This window comes from Sciurus carolinensis, chromosome 1, assembly GCF_902686445.1.
Source record: "Sciurus carolinensis chromosome 1, mSciCar1.2, whole genome shotgun sequence".
Taxonomy (NCBI): domain Eukaryota; kingdom Metazoa; phylum Chordata; class Mammalia; order Rodentia; family Sciuridae; genus Sciurus; species Sciurus carolinensis.
The window spans coordinates 190,132,334-190,156,183 of record NC_062213.1 but is presented as its reverse complement, the minus strand read 5'-3'; the positions used below and the strand labels follow the sequence as shown (position 1 = coordinate 190,156,183).

General features: G+C 51.0%; 2 protein-coding genes across 12 annotated transcripts in view; both read left to right on the top strand.

The window, feature by feature from the left end:
• Zdhhc18 (zinc finger DHHC-type palmitoyltransferase 18) overlaps window positions 1-23,850 on the top strand; it is a 52,836-nt gene that overhangs the window by 18,129 nt on the left and 10,857 nt on the right. For 5 of the 11 annotated variants that reach the window (XM_047547005.1, XM_047547067.1, XM_047547076.1 and 2 more), the window contains 7 exons: window positions 1,286-1,435; window positions 2,848-2,985; window positions 3,101-3,149; window positions 3,663-3,765; window positions 5,524-5,636; window positions 6,456-6,555; window positions 9,487-10,212. In XM_047547005.1, coding sequence (XP_047402961.1) covers window positions 1,286-1,435; window positions 2,848-2,985; window positions 3,101-3,149; window positions 3,663-3,765; window positions 5,524-5,636; window positions 6,456-6,555; window positions 9,487-9,585 — 752 coding nt within the window. In that variant the 3' untranslated portion in view covers window positions 9,586-10,212. Of the gene's footprint in view, window positions 1-1,285; window positions 1,436-2,847; window positions 2,986-3,100; window positions 3,150-3,662; window positions 3,766-4,045; window positions 5,229-5,523; window positions 5,637-6,455; window positions 8,497-8,857; window positions 8,936-9,486; window positions 10,213-19,311; window positions 19,380-22,561; window positions 22,723-23,850 lie in introns of those variants that run through there. The other 6 variants (XR_007107897.1, XR_007107896.1, XR_007107898.1 and 3 more) reach the window with 5 other exon arrangements.
• Sfn (stratifin) lies at window positions 13,749-15,936 on the top strand. Its single transcript, XM_047547103.1, has one exon. It carries the CDS (start codon window positions 14,687-14,689, stop codon window positions 15,431-15,433), a length of 747 nt encoding a protein of 248 aa, XP_047403059.1. The 5' UTR covers window positions 13,749-14,686; the 3' UTR covers window positions 15,434-15,936.

Genomic DNA, 23,850 nt, shown 5'->3' with positions numbered 1-23,850 from the left:
TAGATTCAGTGACGTAATTCTTAATAGTGTCTTATTTATGTCATATGTATGTATTCTTTTTCTTTTTTAGTTATAGATGGACACAGTACCTTTATTTTATTTGTTTATTTTTTTATGTGCTGCTGAGGATGGAACCCAGTGCCTCACACATGCTAGGCAAGCGCTCTACCACTGAGCCACAACCCCAGCCCCTGTATATTCTTATTAAACCATTTCTCAATATGTCATAGAGAGTTTACTCATAAGTATTTCAACACACATCTTCAAAATTTAAGACACCTCCTATACAACCCGTTATTCCATTGTCATACCTAGGAAAATTAATAGTTCCCTTTTTTTGGTACTAAGGATTGAACCCAGGGGTGCTTATCACTGAGCTACAACCCCAGCCCTCCTCAAGCCCTTTTTAAATTTTTTAGTTTGAGACAGAGTCTTGCTAAGTTGTTGAGGCTGGCTTTGAATTTATCATCTTCCTGCCTCAGCTTCCTGAGTTGCTGGGATTACAGGGGCCACCACTGTGCGCAGCTAATAATTCCCTAATTTTTAACCCAGTCAGATTTGCCTACTTGCCCTCCAAATACCTTTTGTTGCTGTCGGACTTTTTGTTTTGTTTCTTTTCTCAAAAGAAGATCCACTCAAAGATCATGTATTGCATTTATTTATGTCTTTTTTAAAAACATTTTTTAGTTGTAGATGGACACAATATCTCTTTTCTTTTTATTTTTGTATGATGCTGAGGATGGAACCCAGTACCTCGCACGTGGGAGACAAGTGCTCTACCACTGAGCTCCAGCGCCAGCCCTGTGTCTTTTCTTAATGTTGAACCATTTCTCCTCTTTTTATAAGTGATATTGACTTTTTGTTAGAGGCCAGACCAGTGGTCTGCTAGGCGTCTGGTTTTAGATCTGATTGTTTCCTCGTGGTGTTTACTTTGTTCCTCTATCTCCTGAACCTCCCGTGAACTGGGACCTAGATCACACTTGATAGGATGTGCCTGAACTGATCTCACTCAACCTTCCTGGGAACTCCATCTCTGGTGGCCCTTCTCAGAGTTGAGCAAGGCCAGCAGGAGTGTGAGGAGCTGTGTTAAGCATCAACAGAGTGCGTGGTGCATGAGAAGCCTCAGGACCTGGTAGCAGCTCTTCATATTTGTCCCTGCCTTAGGCCAGGGACAGACACACCTCCATTTGTTCCTGGGACACAGTTTCCCTGAGGCTTCTGTTGTGGCCAGGTCCTGCCCTGGGCTGCCTGGGTACCCTCTACCTTTCTCTCTTCCTGCCCTCAGACAACACAGGCAGTTCCACATACCGGCCGCCCCCTCGGACGCGGGAGGTGATGATCAATGGGCAGATGGTGAAGCTCAAGTACTGCTTCACCTGCAAGATGTTTCGGCCGCCCCGGACCTCACACTGCAGCGTCTGCGACAACTGTGTGGGTGAGTGGGAGGCCGCGGAGGGATGCAGGGATGCCTGAGACAGACTGAGTCCTGGGGACAGCAGGTCATGTGTAGGGCACGGTGGGCAGTGTCTGAAATCCAAGGCAGGGCAGGAAGTCTGGTTTGCTCAGATTTGCCGTGACGGAGGATGGGCTCTGAGTGTGACCAGTGGCATCAGGATTGGCAGGTCCCTTAACCCCCAGCTCTGAAGTGGGGGGCAGACAGAGACCTTGAACATTTCTCCTGGCTTCGGTTGGTCCTCAGTCATCCAGCTTCTCACACTTCATACATTTGGACCGGAAAGAGAATGGTTTACCACCCAGCGGTCCAGGGCCAGCGGTACTGTAGACTTTGCTGTGATTCCCAGTGTTGGGGAGGGTCTAGGGTCAAGCTGGTGAAGTGGTGAGGATGTAACTGCGACTGGAAACTGCACCCCTGACCCCCACTTTAGTGCTTGCTTTGTCTCCTTGCCCTGCTCTCCAGAGGCTGTGCAGCTCTGATGGGGACCCAAGGAGGTCCCCTGGGAGTGGGCCATAAGGGAGACACTGTGCAAGGACCCAGGCGAGCTGAGCCATGGTGACAGTGCACAGTGCTCAGGGCAGTGAGCTCACTGTGCCAGCTCAGCACGTCCCACGCGGGAGAGCAGTGGGGAACACCCATGACGGCAGGCAGCACAGGGGGTGACTCAGTGGGCGTCACTCACCCCTGAGAGTCTGCCCCACCCGCCTCCTCTAAGGGCACTAGTCTTGGCCTGAAGCCTGCAACGGGTTTGTGACCCACATTCCCACAGGGACTTTCCTCACCAGTCTGGGTGTGGCCCACCCCAGGGACATAGCCCCAGTGTGAGCTCAGCCCTGGCCCAGATGCCTGCTCTCTGAGAGGTACATAGCGGCCCGGCCCCTCCCTGGACCTCTAGTCCTAGAAGAGGGGACAGGGTCATTGGCTGATGGCATGTGGCTGAAGTAGCAGGTCAGGCAGCCTGTACTTTTTGTAGGTCATTGTCCCAAGGACAGTGATGAACCCTGGGGATTCAGCACTGTATGAGGTCACCACAGCCCCTCTCAGGGCTTATAATCAAGCAGGACCAGTTAGCCAGTCTGGTGATCATGAGTAGGTATCTAAACACACATGGGCCCAGTGCTGTGAGAGGAGCAATGGAGCAGACAACAGGGGGCCTCCACCTAATCTGGGGGCCGAGGGGACTTTTTAAGGAAGTGGCTTTGCAGCCAAGGCATGAAGGAGGCATCACTGCTCACCAAGAAAAGAGAGGGACGAACGTGTCAGGCAGTGGGAACCAGTGCGTGGCAGACCCAAAGGGACGGAGCCTGCTGGTGCGGAGAACGCGGGGGTTGAGGACTCTAGACACCCGAGTGGAGGCCAGACACACTAACCCATCCCCTGGCCTTTTCCAGAGCGGTTTGACCATCACTGCCCCTGGGTGGGCAACTGTGTGGGGAGACGGAACTACCGCTTCTTCTATGCGTTTATTCTCTCCCTCTCATTCCTGACGGCCTTCATCTTCGCCTGCGTGGTCACTCACCTGACTCTGCGTGAGTTGGAGGGAGGGCAGAGGGAAGCAGGAGGGCCTGAGCGGCAAGCTCAGTGGGGTCAAGGCCTGGGGACACCGCCCCTCTGAGCTGTGTCTTCTTCTGTTTCTTCTCCCAGGCTCTCAGAGAAGCAACTTCCTCTCCACTCTGAAGGAGACACCAGCAAGATATCCTTTGTTAGCTGGGTGGGAACCAAGGCCCCTGCCCTGGAGCAGGTCCCTGGAGGGAGCAGTCAAGTCTGTATCTGACCTCTAGAATCCCATGGACCAGCTGCTTCTGTTCATGCCAGGCTGGGGCCCATCCTAAATGGGGTGGCTTGGGGGCTGAGTTGACTGAGAACTCCCAGGAAGCTCTGTCCCATCTTCAGGGTCCTGAAAGAAAGCACACTGAGCTCCCTGGGCTGTGTTATGTCTGAGGCTCCACATTTGGGATCCTCAGTTTCCTCTGCTGTCCATCATCCCACTCTTGTCTTGTTCTGGAGGAAACTCCCTACCCCTCCTGGGGAACAGCAGGTGATCCTGCTGAGAAGTGGTGACTGGGCCACAGAAAGCTTCCAAAACTTGTCACCTGTCTGGGAAGTAACTCCAGAGAAGGATGTTGAGAAAGGAGGAGTGTGGCAAGCTCCCAGGCCCAGGGAGGCTCCCACCCCACTCCTCCGTGTATGTCCTTGACTGTCCCACTGTGCTGGAGTTGGTGATCTGCTTCTTCTCCATCTGGTCCATTCTGGGCCTCTCAGGGTTTCATACTTACCTCGTCGCCTCCAACCTGACAACTAACGAGGACGTGAGTAAGGCGGAAGCTGGGCCAAGGGAGCCTGGGGTGGCCAAGGGCAGCCCGGCCTGGCAGACTGCTGGGGCAGCCTGGGTGGAGGTGAAGGGTGGCCAGACCTGTTCCCCGGCCTGGAACTCTCGATGCGGGCTCCTGAGATCCCCATGTGCTTTGGCCCCTCAGAGCAGCCTCCTGAGTTCCCCAAGTTCTACTCAGTGCCTCACAGAGGCAGCACTCATGGCTGGCCAGTGCGTGGCCACTTATGGAGTCCCTGAAGTCCCCATCATCTCTTCAGGTCCTTTTGCCTAGCCTATGCAGAAGCGCAGGAATGCCTTTCCTCTACTGGATGGCTGAGAGATGTGCCTCAGGGTCACACGGCCTGGAAGGGGCAGAGCCAGGGTCGGTGCCCAGAAGTCACAGCCCTGCTCTACTCTGCCATGCCGCCCCTGTAGGCAGCAGCACTGTGACTGTGGCTCCCTGAAGGATTCATATTGAGAACTGCAGAGAGACAGGGCAGTGGGACTCCACTGACCCTCCCTACCCAACTCCAGACCTGCTCTCCCCTCCCCATCCTCCAAACAATAAAAAGCAAACCAGAGCATGTGCTCCCTGGTCCACCATCTGATACTGATCAGAGACCATTATCCAAAGAAAACACATTCCATGACCTCGGCCTCTCATCTGGGGAAACAAAATTCAACACGCATGATGGTATCCTGTGCTGGGTGATTGGCAAGAGCAGAAATGACATCAGCCAGCATGTCCCAGAGTGGTTTCCTGGGTGCTGATTCTGTAGGGTATTTCCAGCTTAAGCAAAAGGAAGTGCTACGGCACGATAAGTTTAGGGCCGTTTGGGTTTTAGTTAGGCAGGTCTTCACTGCTAAACCCCTCAGTGCCTTTGATAGCTGACTTCACAGGGTTAGAGATCGGCCAGATTTTGTCTAATGATTCACTAGTCTGAGAATTAGTAGTATTAGCTGAGAATTAATATTGTCCCTGTTTTTTCAAATGATGACAGACTGAGAAATGATCTACCCAGGATTAGGTAGCTAGTGAGTGGCGGGGTCAGGGTTCACAGCCAGGTCAGCCTGAGCCCTGTGCATTAAATACTACCCAGAGGAGGGAGAGATTGACCCACAGACTTTCCTCTGGAGACTTCTCTTTGGTTCTATTGTCTTCTGTTCTGGTTAAGACCTTCTGATCTCTGCTGGGGACCCCTGACATCTGGTGATCTCCCACATTGTCATTGAATAACCTGTGTTAAAGACATGTCCCTCTAATAGTTCAACCAGAACTGGTTTGACAGTTGGTAGACTTTCCCCAGCCTCTAGAAAACCAGACATTCATACCGGTGATCTCAATTACTTGGGATGCTAAGGAAGGAGGATCACAAGTTTAAGGCTAGCCTCAGCAACTTAGTGAGAGCCTATCTCAAAATAAAAAATAAAAAGGACTGGGAAATGTAGTTTAGTGACAAAGCACCCCTGGGTTCAATCCCCAGTATTAAAAAAAAAAAAAAAAAAAAAAAAAAAGCAAGCAAGAAAAATGGACCCCAAAAAGATAGCTGTGGGCTCTAGCTCACTGGTAAAGCACTTGCCTAGCATGCATGAGGCCCTGACTCCAATACCCAGTACTGGAGGGGGAAAAAAAAAAGGTAGGGGGAGGAATCTAGGGTAAAGTGTGTGCTTAACATGCACAAGGCCCTGGGTTCAATCTCCAGCATCATGTTTAAAAAAAAAGTAGAGCTGACCCAGGCCTCCTTCATGCTTGCAGATCAAAGGCTCATGGTCCAGCAAGAGGGGCGGTGAGGCCTCTGTCAACCCCTACAGCCATAAAAGTATTATCACCAACTGCTGTGCTGTGCTCTGTGGGCCCCTACCTCCCAGGTAAGCCACAGGGTACAGGAGAGAGGTCCCCGTGGAGGGAGGCTCTGTAGGTCCACAGATCCACGTCCTCACAGAGGTTCTGGACCTTGACAGACTCCTCCCTACACTAGACATCCTCTGCCCACTGTCCTATGCAGAATGCATTCCGCCTTTGTCACATAAAGAAATTTGTGCAAGTTTGTCATTTTTGGTCACATGAACTCTTTGTAGGAAAAAATTAAGTACAAAATATTAAGGACTATTAGATATTCTATATAATCCTACCCTCAGGGATGATCACAGGGACTGTTGTGGCCACACTTGAACAATGCTGCCTTTCCAGTTGGCACTGGGTGGGGTGTCTATCCTGCTGGGAAGTTCCCTGTCCATCTTGACACCAGGGGGCACCAGAGCTCCAAAACAGGAGTGAAATTGCTGAGGACACTCTGTTCTCCCCCATCCTTGCAATGCTTGGTCCCATCCAGTATTCCTGTGACCTGGCCTGCATGGTGGGGAAGGGACAGTAGGAATTTCACAATTTCCAGATGCTTATGCCTTGCTTTTCCCTCACTTGCAGCTTGGCTTGTTAGCCAATCAGACAGGTGGGTCAGTTTGAATTAACAGTGGATAAATGTTGTGGCCAAAACTAGGTGTCCAGAGACAGAGAGGCCTTTCAGAGGGAGCACCTTAGCCCCAGACAGAGAGCAGCTTCCCTTTCCTCAGCCTTGCTAGGACCAGTCTTTCCCTGGCCAAGTGTTGACGCTGCCATCTAGCTCCTGGCCTGGAGCTTTGGCATTGGACGCGGTCCTCATGTATCATTGTGCCCTTGTGTTTTGGAAGCCTGATTGACCGGAGGGGATTCGTGCAGTCTGACACCGTGTTGCCCTCGCCCATCAGAAGTGATGAGCCAGCCTGTGGAGCCAAGCCAGATGCCAGCATGGTAGGAGGCCACCCTTGAATGTGGCTCAGTACTTGGTGCCTGCTGGCCTGTCCACCCCTCCGTATTCGCCTGCCGCCCTCCACACCTGCCAGGACCCTCCCCATTCCATCCAAGGGAAACAGAGCTGCCAAAGACTGAGTCTTTTCGTATTTATTTTCCACTCTGCGTGGCTTTTCCTGAACCGTTCCCTGGCTGAACCCTCTGCTCCCCAAACCCAGGTTCCCACAGCCTTGGGCCCTAGGTCTCAGCTGATCAGTGGCAGGAATGATAGGAGAGCCAGAGCCTCAGGAGGCCACAGGGGACTCTGTGAAGTCTCCGCCAGTGCCAGGGTGAGCCTGTGTGAGAGAGGCGTGAGTTAAGCGGGAAGCCTCCCAGGTGGGCCACTGCCTGGGCCTTGCTGAGCTGGGGCCTCAGGTGAAACAGGACTACTGAGCAGCAACTCTGGACCTGAGACCACAGAGAGGAGGTGTCAGTGGGCTGCTTTGGTGTGGGGGCTCCTGCATTCTCTTTATGATGATCATTGTTCTTTCTACTATTGGGGGTTTGGTCTTTTGTTTGTTTGGAGTTGACCAACAGGATAGGGCTGGGGTTCCAGTGGGCAATCGGGGGGCAGCCAGCCAGGCAGCCAGAACCTCAGCTCCTGTAGAGTCCTGGGCAGCACAGTAGGAAGGGGGTCCTGGCCCTTGCCCTGCCCATGGAGGCTCTCTAAAGGATCCCAGGCTGCCCTACTATGTCTCTCCCGAGTCAGGGCTGGGGATAGGCGGGTTATTCTCATGCTGGCAATACTTGAAATGGGTTTATTACTGCTGGATATTTTGCACAATTTTATAGACCTCTTTTCTACATAGCCTTTTTTTAAATGGAAAAAGTAGTCAGTCGTGTTGCTATCTGTGTAGTGGCCAGGTGAAGGGGTATCAGCAGGCTAGTTGGTTTTAATAAGTTTACTACAAGAGACCTTCTGGCTGTGAGTGCGTGTGTGTGTGCGTGTGCTCGTGTGCTCTTGTATGAGTGTGGCTGGCTCCCACATCCCCTGGGCTGCCCCTTTTCCCTGCTCCCCTTGGATTCAGGAGCACCTTAAGCCATGGGATAGGGAACATGCATTGGTCACAGGAGACCCCTGTCCTCCCACTGGGACTCAGACACCATCCTCTTTTCCTCCTCTATGGACTTCAGACAGCCAGGGACTGGAGACTCTACCATCCCATCTCTTGCCACTCAGCCCCCAGGTTAGGCTTCCAGCTAAGACCTGTCCAGACTGGCTGAGGCTGGGTGTGGTGGGTGGGGTGATGGCTTTGGGGAGTGGCCGCCATTCATCCTAAAGCCACACCCCCTCCTCAGAGCTCTAAGTGTGGAACCCAGTGCCAGGGACTAGAGGACAAGGTGTTTCTGCCAGCTGGGGGCTTCCACCCAGAGAATAGGAAGGAAGGAGCAGGATGGGCCAAAAGGCCTGTGAAGGGTGACCTAAATCTGGGCCAGAAGCTCCGAGGATGTCCCTCCTGCTGGAAAATGTAGTTTCTTATCAAAATAGAGAATTACTGAGAGCTGGGGAGATAGCTCAGTTGGTATAGTGCTTGCCTCGCAGGCACAAGGCCCTGGGTTCAATTCCTAGCACCACAAAAAAATAAGAATAAAGAATTATCCCCTAGTCTCCTCCTTGTCCCTTCAAGTGGGCTGAAGCCCTTGGAAAGTGACATAGGAAGTCACCTGATCTTGTCCTTCCTTGCTCCAGAGGCCAGTGGGTCACAGAACTGGAAAGTGGGCCAGCAGAGGGCCCTTCTGGGAGAACCAGCTTCGCCCCAGCCTCAGGCCCCGGGCCCTCATGCAGTGACCCTGGGAGGTGGGGAGGAAGCTGGCTGGAGGATGGGGCTCCCACCTGCCTTTTATTTAAGCCAGTATTCTTCTTTGTTTCTGCTTGTAATAAAACTTTTGTTTTTAAGAGTTGATTTGCTTTGGTTTGGTTTTTGTTTGCTTTTCCTTTGCGCAGGCAGCTGGCAGCCCTTGGTTCGATCTTGTCTTCCCTGGGGAGACAGAGAGAAAGGTCTGACTGAAGTTCCCCTCATGGAGCTCTGTCTTTGGGAGGCAGAGTAGAGGAGGCTGTGGCTAAGCCCTCCTGTCCCCTCTTCACCCCCTCCCCCTTCCCCTGCCTCAGAGACTTGGAGCCCTCAGATGCTAAGGAAATGTTTGAGATGGTCGATTCCAGTTTGTGAGCAGAGCCTCCCTGGCACCCCCAACCCCCGCCTGGGCAGTAGGGCCCAGCCAGACAACTCGTAACCCTGGCCCACCTCTCTGGTATCTCCCCCAGGAGGACACCTGTCAGGATTTTGCCATCTCCTGCACAGCCTGAGGGGAGCTAACAGGCCTCTTTGCAGAGGGTTAGCTGGTAAGACGTATCTCGCCGGCGGCCAGCACTGCCCGCTCCCCTCACACACCATTTCATCTTCACCGCATGCCTCGCCAACCCCATGGAGCCCATCCATCTGTCCGTGTGTGGTGCGGTGTGTGTGCTGGTGGTGGCAGGTCCCCAGGGCTCCCCTCGAGCGGAAGGATCTTAGTCCTGCCCTGGGCTGGGCTGAGAAAGTGACTTCTCAGAGCAGCTGTCCTGCTGGACAAGGAGGTGAAGGGTGAGGTTGGGGAGGATGCGGCACCTTCTCTGAGGTGCCTGGGCCTGTCACGGTGGTGTCCTGATGTACAGGGGCCCTTGGTCACTAACACTCCTGGTCCTGGCTTTCTGTCCCTGCTGAGCTTTCTCTCACCTGCCTGTTTTCTCTCCTGCTTGGTTGCCTGCTGCCCAAGCCCTGGCCCTTCTCTGATGGAGAGGCAGGCGCTGTGGTAGCCCCTGTCCCCACCATGGGCCCCTTAGGTCCCCTCTCTCCTCCCATCCTGCTAACCCTCTCTCTTCTCCTTCTTTGCCGTCCTGCCCGGGATCTCCAGTGTGTGCAGGGGCTTAAGGACCTCCTGAGGACCGCTGCTCTCTGCCTCTCCAGGAGTGGCCTGGGGGGAGCCAGGCACCCGGCACCTCCACCTGCCTAACCTGTGGCCCACCTGCCACCATCTGTGCCTACAGGCTCTGCCCCTGCCTGCCCTACAGTGTGTGCTCTCTAGGGCCCCCAAGAGGGGGCGGGGTTGGCCTCTTTGCCCCGCCCCCACTCCACGCTGGCCAGAGTGTAGGAAGCCATAATGCAGCCGTCAGCACAATACCTGTAACATGATGCTGAAACTCCCTCCCTTCCGCCCCTTCCTTCCCCTTCCCCAGATTTGTGAAGTGTCAAGACTCTTCAGGAATCTTGCCTTACAGCCTGCACCCCCCCGCCCCCCAAATCAGGCATAGCCATAGTCAAGCTGAGCAGGTTTCATAAGGAGCCGTCTGGGGTGTTGATGACGCTGCTGAACAAGTTGGGTGACTGTTCTAAGCACAACCAGATTGACACTGTTCCCACGGCCCCATCCCCTCCCCCAGTAGGTAGGATGCAAGGAGGGAGCCTGTATCCTTTGCCCCAGGCACTGAGGGATGGAGCTGGCTCTGCACAGCACCGTGTTCCTTAGAAGACCTAAAGGAAACCAGGCCAGGTGTGGGAAAACCAGCTGAGCCCAGGACTGGGGGCTGCTTGTCTTGCAACCTTTTATAACCAAAATAAAGATTCCCCTCTTCTTGCCATACCCTCGACTGTGCTGCTTTTTACTTTGGGGCTGTGGGGAATGCAGAACATTTTGGCTGACCCTCACTTCCAGCTTTGTTCCAACCTGTCCCCAGTGCTCTGGAAACAGCAAAACCAGGAGGGAGGTGGGAGAAGTGGCCTTACAGCCTCTACTCTATCCCCCAGACACCTTGGAACTTCAGCTGACCTCTGAACTCTGAAAGGCCCCAACCCAGACCAACACAGGAGTTAACTCCGGTCTGGAACTCACACCCCCTGAACTGAGCCCAGCCCAGTGAAACAGTCTCATGGAACCTTCCTCTCCCCAGCTGCTATCCCACATGGAGAGAGACACAGGCATGCACACCGTACCAGCAGCCGAAAACTACTAAACCAGGCACAGTCTCATAATCCCAGCAACTCACAGGAGCTCACAGGAGGATCACAGGTCTGCCTCAGCAGCAACTTAGTGAGGCCCTATCTCAAAATAAAAAGTAAAATAAGGGCTGGAGGTGTAGGTTGGTGGCAAAGCACTCCTGGGTTCAATCCCAAGTACCAAATTAAATTACAAACTAATTACTGCTGTCATTCAGCAAGGGCTTGCCAAGTGCCAGGTCCCATTTTCTCACCGTAACCCAAGAAGATGTCAGCCTTTGTTCTGTTTGTCTTTAGTACTAAGGATTGAACCCCGGGATGCTTTACCACTAAGCTACATCCCCAGCCCTTATTTGACTTCATTTTGAGACAGAGTCTCATTAAGTTGCTGAGGCTGGCCTTGAACTTTTCAATCTACCTGCCTCAGCCTTCCAAGTAGTTAGGATTACAGTTGTGTACCACCGGCGCCCAGCTGATTTCAGGCTTTTTACAGGTGAGGGAACTGAGACTCCAGGAAGGTGCAGGAGCTGCTTAAGGTCACCCAGCTGGCAAAGCACCAAATCCAGGTTTGGAACCTGGTCTATGCCCCAACTGCTAACCCTTCTGCATACCCCAGGAATAGATGGGGTCTTGGAGAAGCCCTAAACTCTACCGGGGTTTGGAGCTGGTATGGGCCACCTCCTACTAATGGGAAAGTTGAAGCCTAGGGGCAGGAAGGGACCTGTCCAAGGCCTTATAACAGAGCTGGAATGCAGTCCAACACCCTGACCTCATTCCATTCTCCTTCCATAAATTCCACATTATCTCCTAGACCAGACCGGAGATGTGGGGTACTTTGAGCCACAGCACCTTGAAGAGAAAAAGACTCATGACGGCTGAATCACTTAAAAGTAATCTAGGATCCATTCCTAAAGGCAACTAGTAGAGAGAGCCCTTACCTACATAACTGGACTCTTACTCACAACTAGCCAGGAAAAGGTGTTAGAGCCTTCTCTGGTCACCTGTTTAATTTGATTATTTTAAAGACTGAGAAATTTACTTTGAAGGTCTTTCTGGAAGCTAACTAGAATCCCTCTAGTTGCAAACAGAAAACTCCATCTCTGTTCTCAGAGAAGGTAGATAGCAACTGGCTGCTGCTTTCTCAGTAGCACGGCTCTTCAAAGTCTGTTCCTACCAGTGAAGAAAGGACTGGTTGAACGTGGACCTGGGCCTTGAGTACACTGGTAGGATGGATGCTCCAGAAGGGTGGGACGGTGGCAGGCAGGATGAGGAGAGCCCACTTGGGCTGCAGCCCCAGCTCCTGTCCTGCTGACTCAGGCAGCTGATGTAGAGCTTTGTGCCCTGCTAGGTAGGGCCTGCTGCCTCCTGCCCGCCTGGGCTCCTGGACTTGGGAAATGGAAGCCTGGAGGCAAAGGGAGGTAACAGACAGGAACTGAGTCAGGATCGACAGGCCAGAGCTGGCAGGAGGTGTCAGGCAGCCTGACTCCAGATTCATCCCTGAGCCTCAACAGAGGAGAAGGGGGATGAGAGGGTTTCCTTTCGTCTGCTTGGGTGTACTCAGGGCATGGAACCTGTGCTATGACCACCAGGCCGCCTGGCTGAAGCATGGGAAGGGAATGCTTCTTGGATTTAGAAGAAACTGAAATTCCTAGGCCTGCCAGGCTCTCACTGTCCTGGGATCCCCAGGTTTCCCCCAGAACTTGGGGAAACCCAAGCTGGATGATAGTGCAAAAGAAGGTCCTTAAGGGCCCAGGGCCTGCTGAGACCAGAGGAGTGTCCTAGATGGATAGGAAGGAGGCAGTGCTGAGGGCCTCCCCATTCATGGATCTGGAGAGGAAAGGCTCTGGGAAAACTGTCCCCCCCTGCTGTGGACACCCACCTGGGCAGGATCTGGTCTTCAACTAAGGACTGATTTGGGGCCCTTCCTCTTTTCATAGACCTTGGCTCTTGGTTAGTGCTTTGTTTGTATATGTTTGTAATAATAAAGTTGGCTGGCTTTTTCACATAGTAATAGTTACCATCCACTCTACTAAGTGCTTTTCATTAACTAATTTAATCCTTACTAGCCTCATTTTACGCCTACAGGAACTGAAACTCACAGAGGTTGTCATTTGGCCAAGGTAACCATGACTTGTAAGAATTGAACTCTGGCAGTTGATTCTAAAGATACTAGTTTCCTCTGTCTCATGGAAAACAGGACATATTAATAGTTTGGAGATAATAAAAAATCAAAAGTCTGGGAGTCTGTCTGCTTAAAGACATTCTCTGTAAGTTGGTATTCTAATATAATTCCTTCCTATCATTTTCTATCCGTGCTCTGATTAGAGCAAAACCCTCAGGGTGTCAGGCCTAAAATCCCTTCTGCTTTCTTGTAAACCCTATAACATTAGCCCAGAAGTCCCTACTTTTTCTTGTGGCAAAGAGGCAGATCTCAGCTTCAATTCTCAGAATTCTGGCCTCCAGGTGGGCAAAGTGAGTGCTCAGACACTCAGAGAAGCTGGGGAGACACAGGCCTGCGAAGTGGCCCTGGCTCAAGGATCAAACTAGCTGGATCCCAGAGGGGAATTTCACCTCGGAGCCCTCTGAGCCTTGGGTAGGGCAGGGCGGGGCGGAGAAGCCGGCAGCCACTCTCATGGGCTCACTGCCACACTCTTAGTTGATTCTTGGTGAAACCTGAAGACAAGACCCCTGACTTGCAATGACAGAAGGTTGGCAACAGAGGAGTCTCCATCTCTGAGGCCTTTCTGCCTCTCTCAAGGGGTCAGGGGTAGGGCTATGGTCAAAGAGAAGGGACAGGGAAACTTCTAGAAGATAAGCTGGGGGGAGACATCACTCAGCTAGAACTGCCGCCCCATAAAACAAAATGATATGTGTCATTGCCATCTTCTTTTCCTCAGCCCTGTCTCTCCCCAGGTTGCTAGCGTCCCCCCCGGGGGACCAAACTGGACTGAGCACCCCGGTGGCCTGCTTCCCAGCCTCTGACAGAAGGCAGTCTGAGTCAGGCAGGAAAGTGGGACAGCCAACCAGCCGGGCCCCCACCCTGGGTGAGCCTGGCTGATACATGATAGTAGGCAGCTCCAAGGGGGCAGGTGACCTGGCGTGGAGAGCCAGAGGGTAAGTCCTCAGACAAGTGGCAACAGGCCACCAACTTGAAAGGGAAAATTGTGCTGTGATGGGGAAGGTGTTGAAGGAACCTACTGGGTGACTAATTACAAAGGCTGGGCCTGAGCGTCAGAGGCCACTTGTTAAACACTTCATTAAGTGGCAACCTGAAAGCTGCCACCTATGCATTCTGGGAGCTCAGAGGGTACCCGGAGAGGGAGTGAGGACCAGGGGTTGGGATGATTTTCAGGTAGACTCAGGAAGAAGCCTGGATCTCACTTCCAAGTAGAGGCTGACACTCACAGGTCAGAGGCTTCAATGGGAGAAGAGTCAAAGGAAGAAGGGTGTGGGGGAAGCATCTTAGGGAGTTGGTAGCTGTGTGATCTTGAGCAAATTTCACCCCTCTCTGGCACTTAGTGTTCCCATCTCTGTGGACCTGTGTACGTAGACAGATACCAAGGGAATGAAGTGAGATCGGGGATGTGAAAGTGCTGGGGAAACTAAAATTCTATGGAAATGAGCTATCTAACCTGAGCCAAGGAGGAACCACATCCTCCTACTCCTGGCTCACGGGGCTCTTCCTAGAGTGAAGTAGCAGGTAGCTGAGGCCATTCTTAGCCCTAGAAAGATGCTGGGAAGGAGGATCCGATTCGGGAATCCGGGCCACTTCCTAATGTGGGCACTCTTGCATTGCAACCCCGAACAGCAGGAGGCAGCCTGGAGCCCCCATAGGTGCCTGCCCAGGTGGGGCCCACACCTGCATTTCTCCTGCTGACTGTCCTGATGACTCACTGACACATCCCAGCCCTTTTACCTTTAAGGAAGAGCCGGAAAGGGTGTGGGCAGAAATGGAGAAGGAGGCAGGTCCTGCACCCCAGTCCCGCCCCTGCTCCTCCCCACCCTACCCTGGGCCAGGCCACCCAGCCAAAAGGCAGACCGAGAGTCGGAGAGGCACAGAGTCCAGCATTGGTCCCAAGGCAGCCAGTTAACCCGCCGCCAGTCTGTCTGTCCCCAGAGCCATGGAGAGAGCCAGTCTGATCCAGAAGGCTAAGCTGGCAGAGCAGGCCGAACGCTATGAGGACATGGCAGCCTTCATGAAGGGCGCGGTGGAAAAGGGTGAGGAGCTCTCCTGTGAAGAGAGAAACCTGCTCTCTGTGGCCTACAAGAACGTGGTGGGCGGCCAGAGGGCTGCCTGGAGGGTCCTGTCCAGCATTGAGCAGAAGGGCACGGAGGAAGGCTCTGAAGAGAAGGGCCCCGAGGTTCGGGAGTACCGGGAGAAGGTGGAGACCGAGCTCCGGGGCGTGTGCGACACCGTACTGGGCCTGCTGGACTCCCACCTTATCAAGGAGGCCGGGGACGCCGAGAGCCGGGTTTTCTACCTGAAGATGAAGGGTGACTACTACCGCTACCTGGCCGAGGTGGCCACTGGTGACGATAAGAAACGCATCATCGACTCTGCCCGGTCAGCCTACCAAGAGGCCATGGACATCAGCAAGAAGGAAATGCCGCCCACCAACCCCATCCGCCTGGGCCTGGCCCTGAACTTTTCCGTCTTCCACTATGAGATTGCCAACAGCCCCGAGGAAGCCATCACTCTGGCCAAGACCACTTTTGACGAAGCCATGGCTGACCTGCACACCCTCAGCGAGGACTCCTACAAAGACAGCACCCTCATCATGCAGCTGCTGCGAGACAACTTGACCCTCTGGACAGCCGACAACGCCGGGGAAGAGGGTGTGGAGGCTCCCGAGGAGCCCCAGAGCTGAGCCTGCCTGCCACCTACCTGCAGCCCTGTCCTCCAGTCCCCGGCCCTCCAAAAGGACTAGTATGGGGTGGGAGGCCCTGCCCTTCCAAACCCTTTCCAGTGCTCTGCCCCGACTCAGAAAGCCTTGGAGGGAGCAGTGGAGCGGAGCCCGCCGTGGGCTGGGGATCCCACTCTTCATGCAGCTGTCAGGTGCTTCTAACCGCTGGTGGTCCCACCCACCCCTGCTCTCTGCACCCTTTTCCCTCCCGACTCCACCCCTGACTGGGCTACCCGACCCGCGCTGTCTCTTAGGAATTGAGGAGTGTCCCACCCACCCCTGGCTGAGAATGGACTGTGTGGCAGAGGCCAGAGATGAGAGGAGAGAGAGTGTGTGACTGTGTGTGAGATGGAGAGCGAGAGCGAGAGCGAGAGCGAGAGAGCGAGCGAGAGAGCGAGAGCGAGAGAGAGAAAGAAAGAGAAAGCATGTCTGCTGGGTGTGACCTTGTTTCCTCTCAATAAAGTTCCTGTGACACTCCTCCTGTCTTTTCTAGTCATTGGCCATGGGCTGGGAGGACTGACTTTGGCCTTCTGGTTTAGGGCATGACATCCATTGGGGCTGGCTCGCTGAACAGAGACCGGGGGACCGGTGACTCTAGGTGAGAGGCGGGGGTCCAGCTCTCACTGGAGGGGCCCCGAACTGGTCTGGTCTGGGGAGAGTCAGGTGAGCGCTGCTGAGGCTCCTCTGCCCAGCTGAGAAGATGAAAGGGTGCTGCGGGGCAGGGGAAAGAGAAGCTCAGATCTGGAGGATCCGGGAACCAGTAAGGTCCCAGGTGCGAGGTGTGAGGGCAGCGCCGCGCACCCCAGACTCGAAAGCGGGGAGCCTTCCCCTCGATGCACAGATCTGAGGTAGGGGTATGGTGCCATTAAAAACCTAGATCTAAGAAGGAAACGCACCCAGCATATGGAGCTGGGGATAAAAGAAAACGCGCGGGCAGGGAGCAGGGCTAGCTGGGTGGGAAGGGCCGCGGGGAGCCCGGCCGGCCGAACCCGCAGCCTCCTAGCCCCGCAGGCAGCAACACGCCGAGACCCGTTGCAACCGAGCTCCCTCACTCCTTTGCATTCTCGAACTGGAGGCGGGTCCTGGGGCCGCTCCCACCCAATCACAGGAGGGAGCCGCCCAGGGTCCCGCCCCCGGGACCCTCCTGGCCAATCAGGGAGTGAACCGCGGTGCACAAGCTGCTAGTGGTTCAGCCGCGATTCCTGCTCGGCAGACGCTAGACGAGCTGACTGACGGAGCGGCTTCCCAGCCTCCCTCCGAGCGCCGAGGGGCGGTGCTTTCCCGGTTTCACTCAGACAAGTTGCTACCTGCCTGGACCAAGAGCTCGGCTACCTCAGAGCAGCGGGATCCGGCGAGGCCGAGCGCAAAACCTAGTCCCCGCCCTTTGAGTCACCCGTTCACCCGGCGGTGCCTGGGCCAGGCTGGGCAGCAGGATCGGCTGGAACAAAGCCACCAAGACGCCCCCACCACACTTTAGAGGCAGCTCTGTACCAGTCTCCTGGAAGCTTGTGGCCCTGACTGGCTTTGCCACCTTGGAAAAGCCATTATGCTTCCGTGGGCCTCAGTTTCCCTTCTGTATCATAAGAGGCTTGAACTAAAGGCTCTCCAACTGATAAAAGCAAAAATGTGGGGTTCTGGAGTGAAGTTGCCTGGTCTTGGTTCCCAGCGCACTTTGCCCAAGCCTCTTGACCTCGCTTGCCTTTGGGTCCTCTTTAGTAAAGGGTTGGGAGTGGTGATTAAAAAACAGTACTTTCGAAACTCTTAAAGTTGCTGTGAAGTTTGAGAAAAGAAATGTGTGTAAATGGCTCAGGATATGTGCTCAACAAATGTTAGCTATTAATCCTTCCAACATCAGTGAGTCTAGGCTTTCTGCAGCATTTCTGGGCCCAAAGCAGAATAATCAGCCAGGGCCAGCACTGAAGAGCAGCTTTAATCCAAAGTTGACTGATTGCTTTCTTGCTTGCTGGACCCTGCAGAAATGCAGGCCTGGCAGGATGAGGGAACTCAGTCCAGCCTCATCAGGTTCCCCAGAATCCAAATTTGACCACATTCACAGGACTCAAATCTAAAAGGCTCTTGTCACAGTCCCTAATTCTACAGGGGATGCTTTGGTACATTGATACCTTCTGGATTTCCTGTTATCTCCCCTCCTTTCCTGGTGGCGTATTGAATTTCAAGGTTCCAAACCTGACAGAGACTCTGTGCTAGGGCAGGTGACTCCCCTTAGCGCTGGAGGTGACCTGATTTCTCTGACCAGACAGGTCTGGTGACTGTCTCTTAATGGTGTAGGTCCTGGGAAAGGAACTTCTTTCTTCTTTTCTCTCAGCCTCTGACTTTTCATCTTGGCTCTGGCCACTCATGGTTGCACTATATATGTGAGAAGAAATGATGTCAGGTGTGGTTGTGCGCATCTGTAATCCCAGAAGCTCTGGTACCAAAAAGAAAGAAAGAAATGAGCTGTCCTAAGGTAGTGTGTGGCTGTTGAAGGATTTTTTTTTTTTTTCAAAAACAGCAAAAGCAGATGCTGTGGATCACCCAGTCAGACACTTACTAGGGCTGTCTACAATGGTGCAGACCTCTTTGTCTGTGACATATTTAACCACCACCCCAAAACCTCAACCAAACCAAAAATAAGATTTACTACCTTCTTTTCCTGGTCTATATTTGACATTTTGAAAATTTCAAGTCATGTATAATGGCACATACCTGTAATCCCAGCTATTTAGGAGGCTGAAGCAAGAGGATCACAAATTCAAGACTAGCCTCAGCAACTTAGTGAGACCCTGTCTCAAAATTAAAAAAATAAAAAGGGCTGGAGATATAGCACCCCTGGGTTCAATTCCTGGTACCAATAAATAAGTAAATAAAAACTTCAGTCCCACTGCTAATAGGTGCAGAGTGTTTTTGGTTTGGTTTGGTACTGGGGATTGATCCCAGGGGTGCTTAACACTGAGCCATATCCCCAGCCCTTTTTATTTTATTTTTAAATTTTGAGACAAGATCTCATTAAGTTGCTTAGGGCCTCACTAAATTGCTGAGGCTGGTCTGGAACTTGTGATCCTACTGCCTCAAGTCTCCCGAGTTGCAAAGATTATAGGCATGCACCACTATGTCTGGCAATACAGGGTTTCTTTGGGGGTGATAAAATGTCCTAATTTTAAATACTGTGGATAGTTGCACAATTTTGTGAATTATGAATTGAGCTGAACACTGTAGAAGGGTGAAATTTATGGTATGTCAGTTATTTCTCAATTGAAAAATCTGTTTAGCGGCTAGAGGTATAGCTTGCGTAGAGTGTTGCCTACCATGTGCAAATCCCTGGGCTCAATCCCCAGCAGTAATTAAAAAAAAAAAAAAAAAAAAAAAAATCTGTCTTAGAAGGCAAAACAGATAAAGATGCCACGTTCCATTGGAAATTTCATGGTGGCCATTCATTCCTTTCACTTGATCATGTTTTTTAAAAAACTTTTCCAAATTTCAAAACCATGTTACATCAAAATTTGACTAGCCACCTTCCCTTTCCCATTAACATATAAACAGAGACTTGGATATGCTGTTTTACCAATACAGTACATTATTATTATTATTATTATTTATTTATTTATTTATTTACCATACTGAAAATTGAACCCAGGGCCTCATGTATATGAGACAAGTGCCCTGCCATTGAGCTACACCCTTAGCCCTAACCCCTTACATTTATGTACGTGCATTTATTTAATTATAATTTCATATCTACCTGATTCTACCTCTGGGTTTGCAGCTATGTCCTGGGTTTATTTCTCTCCTAGAGAGTTCCCTAAAAATGGTAAGTGTGTCCCATTATTCCTTTCTTCCCACAGTGACTCTGGCAAAATTTGTACCAGAAGACAGAGCTGGAATTTAAAACCCTCTTAAGGCCTGGAGCCAGGTAAGTGCCAGAGCCTCTATTATGGAAAAAGAGATAGTGCTGGTCCTAAGATGAGACAGGGCTGTCTAGACAGAACCAGGCTCACAAAGATTCAAGCAACCCCAGGCCCATCCTTTCTACACTGCTGGATTCCCTCCAGGAATTTGAGACCCAGGGCTTGTGAACTTGTTACTACCCAAGAATTTGAGAAGTAACAGGGAAAATTTGCAAACTAAAATTCTCTAGCAAAGGTACTATATTTTCTCTCCTATATAGTTACTTCAGAGAAAGAAATTCAAACTGGCTCAGTAGATCCAAAGGCATAGTTGATGAATGCCAACACTGCCTTCTTAGAACTAGGCAGGTACTTCAGGTAAGGCCAAGTCACTGAGGTCAGGCAGGCCACTGTGGTTCCTTCCAGAAAAAGCAAGGTACTCCTCCCAACTGCCCACACACACACACACACACACACACACACACACACACACACACTATTCAAATATCCCTTGCTTTTTAGGAAAACATTTCAGATGTTTGCACCAAGATTGCTCTTTTGACCATCAAAAAGAGCTGCACTTTTCCAGCTCTTTACTAGAGATCAGAGATAAGAGCAGCTAGCATCATTTATATGTGCCAAGCAATTTTATACCTTAATCTTCACAGCAATGTATATGACCATGTTTTCTTCGCAGAAACTGAGGCTCAGAGCAGCTAAATCACCTAATAATCAAGATCACAAAACGGTGTGCTGGGAGGTGGAGGGGGCTGACTTCAGCCTCACGATCTTTAAGCAACTACAGCTATTTTCAAACTGTTTAGAGAGCGTTCTAGAAGCTGTCATGGGGCAGAAGCACAGGTTGTCTGGGTTTCCTATTTTCACACAACTTTGGCTAAAATAGCCACACATATGTCTGTTTTGTATATTGGAGTTTCATGAGTTAAAAATAAGTTTGAAAAGAACCACATCATGCTGTGATACCCTGCTTCTGTTTTGGACTTTCTAAGAATCAAGAAAGTCTTTTTCTTATACTACTCTCAGTCTAATTCCACTCCAGAGCATGGCAGAAATTGTCTTAAATGATTTTTCAGTGTACCAGTTTTCTGGCTCTCTCACCAAGTTTAGGTTTCCTTGGCCTGGTTCCATTTCCTGTTCCTTTAAATGCTTCACCCTGTTCACAGGTCCCACTCATCTCCACATCCCTGCTTTGCATGGGGTAGAGAAGGAAGGTTTCTGCAGGGCAGGTTCCCCTCCCCTTAGGACCCCCCAGCCTCACCTACTCACTGAGTCAGGGGCCAGGAATGTCTGTGGGGGCAGCAAACAGGTATGTCAACCTGGGGGTGCCAGAAGATGATTCATTTCTCGTCTCCACCCAATCTTCTTACAGCTCTGGGAAATTTAACTCTTTGTCTAGAGATAAGAGAAATCCTGGACTCGCAAAAGCACGGAGGCTTCCAATCTGAGTGGCAGAGCATTTAAAAATCAGATTAGGGTATCCAATAAACATTTATTATAAGGGAAGAATGGAAAGATGGAAAGAAGAAAAGGAAAAGAGGGAGGGAGGCAGATAGGAAGAAGGCAGGCACATTTTCTCTTTTATTCTCCACAGTGAAGCTGAAATCTCCTTGTCTGACTACAGCGGGGACTGACTTTTAGCTCAAAATAGATTATTTGACCTCAGGTGTGACTTACAAATTGGGGGAAATCTTTCTCACATCCTGATTTCCCTTCCTGGCTATTTCTGTGACTCCACAAAGCAGTGTGGAGGTGCCAGAATTAAAATACTGGAAGAATTTAGAGGTGACAATCTAGTGCAAAGAGAAGCACCGTGAGATATTTCTTGAGAATTGATGTTTATTTGGGATTTTAAAATTTTATTTAAAATTTTTTTAAAGACATGGTCTGAGCTGGGTGTAGTGGCACCTGCCTATAACTCCTAATGACTTGGGAGGCTGAGGCAGGATTGCAAGTTTAAGACCAGCCTCAGCAACTAAGCAAGGCCCTAAGCAACTTAGTGACACCCTGTCTCAAAAGATAAAAAGGGTTGGGGATGTGACTCAGTGGTAACGTACCCTGGATTCAATCCCCAGTATTGGGGAGGAAGGGGGAAAGACAGGGACAGGGTCTGGCTGTGTTACCTGGACTGTCCTTGAACTCAGGCTCAAACAATCCTTCTGCTTCAGCCTCCCAAGTAGTTGGGACTACAAGCTTGTGCCACATGCCCAGCTCTTTTGGGGATGTTTTTTAAGGGGCCTCTTATTTCCCTCCTCCACATCTACTTTGGGGTTTTGGAATGAAGGTAGAACTAAAACCCTTCTGTGTATTCTCATCAGAGCATTTTATCAGTACTTATCTTTTTTGACCTCAGAGGTGCCGAATGCCCAGCCCATCCAGAACCCTTAGTCTTAGCCAACCTGGCACTTGGGCCTCTGGAACTGTCTGGAGCTAGTTCCCTGGCAGGAAATTAAGGGATACAACTGGTGGGAAGTGAGACACATGGCTTCCCTCATCCTGGGGAGGCATGAAGCCACAGGAGATGTATGCTAATCTGGGGTTCTCTTTTCTAAACAGGACAGGACGAGGGAGTGGGCAGCCCAGATCAGGCTGGGTAAGGGCTTAATAGCCAGGGGTAAGAGAAGAGAAAAAAGATAAAGGAGAGGAGGGAGTCGGGAGTCAGTAGGGGACTTAACAGTGTTGGGTGGGTCTGAAGTCATGCCCTCCCCATCAGGGTTTTTTTTTTTTTTTTTTTTTTTTTTTTTTTTGGTGGCATTGGGGACTGAACCCAGGGGCCCTCTACCACTGAACTACATCCCCAACCCTTTTTATTTTTTTGGTACCGGGGATTGAACTCAGGGGTACCTAACCACTGAGTCACATCCCCAGCCCTTTTTCATATTTTGAGACAAGGTCTTGCTAAGTTACTTATGGCCTGGTTAAGTTGCTGAGGCTGGCCTTTGAAACTTGCAATCCTCCTGCCTCAACCTCCCGAGTAGCTGGGATTACAGGAATGCACCTGGCCCTTTTTATTTTGAGACAGGGTCTTGTAAATTGCCCAGGCTGGCCTCAAACTTGTGATCCTCCTGTTTCAATCTCTCCAAGTAGCTAGGATTATAGGTATGCACCACCCCACCTGGCTCCCTCTCAGGATTCTTGAGAAAAGGACAGAAAACCCCTCAAATCTACCTTCCCTTTCTTCTTCCCACAGGCCTTCACCGGATCAAACTTCTATTATCAGCCAACTGTTGGTGAGCATTTTGTTAATTCGTGCAGACTGGATGTGCTTCAGCACTGTGGGCTTTAGGACTCCCTCCCTCCTAAGCCTCTTTGTCAAGCTGGGAACCTTTCCAAGGACCTGTGATCCCTGGTGAGTTCTTCCAAATTTTACACTATCTTCCCAGTATTGGAGTCTCCACTTCAGAGTCAAGAAATGCACAGATTCTAATGGCGATTGTCAGCAGGGATATCAGGATGGATGACTCAGTGAGACATAAAGTGGCACTCTCTTAGGAAGTATTTCAGTAATATGAATCCAGAACCTGGAATATGTAAGCTATTTTACTTGCAGGACTTTATTATAAGTTAAAAATCAGAGACTCAGACAAAGATCAGGGTACAAAGATGTTAATCACAGCACTATTTGCAATAACAAAAACTTGGTATATTAGCCTTGTGTTGCTGTGACAAAATACCTGAGAAAGTCTACTCTGAGATTTACTTTGGCTTATGGTTTCAGAGGTTTTAGTCCATGGTTGGCTGCCTCCACTGTTCATGGGCCTGTGATGAGGCAGTACATCATGGCAGGAGTGTGGCAGAGCAAAGCTGTTTACCTCATGGTAGCCAGGAAGCAGAGAAAGGGAAGGGGCCTGTGGACAACCACACCAAGAACTCCCTTCAACTGGGTCCCAACTCCTACAGTTTCCACCACCTCCCAAAAGTCCATTTAAATTATGAAGTCATAAATGGACCAATCCATGGATGAGATCAGAGTTCTCATAATTCAGTCACTTCCCAAAAGCCCCACCTCTGAACACTACTACATTGGGGATCAAGCCTTCAACCCATAATCCTTTGGGAGATACTTCAGACCCAGCATAATACTTGGTAGTGACTTACAGGCTAACCATGGAAGTCTGGATAGGTAAACAAGGTTATAGCCATACCACCAAATATTACATACACATTAAAAAGGTTTTTATATATTTTTTAATTACATGGAATAGTGTAACACAAAAAAGTGGGCTACAACTGGGTGTGGCAATCCCAGGTACTTAGGAAGCTGAAGTGAGAGGACTAGAAATCCCAGGCCAGCCTGGTCAACTTAGCAAGACCCTGTCTCAAAATAAAAAAGTGTGGGGATATAGCTCAGTAGCAGAGCACTTGCCTCAGCTTGCACAGGTCCTGGGTCTTATCCCCAGTACCAAAACAAACAAGCAGCAAGCAAGCAAAGCAATTATAAAATATCCCACTTATATGTTATCACCCTTATGTACGTAT

Excerpts from the sequence above, each read along its gene's own strand:
- Sfn (XM_047547103.1), top strand. The coding sequence starts at position 14,687 with ATGGAGAGAGCCAGTCTGATCCAGAAGGCTAAGCTGGCAGAGCAGGCC.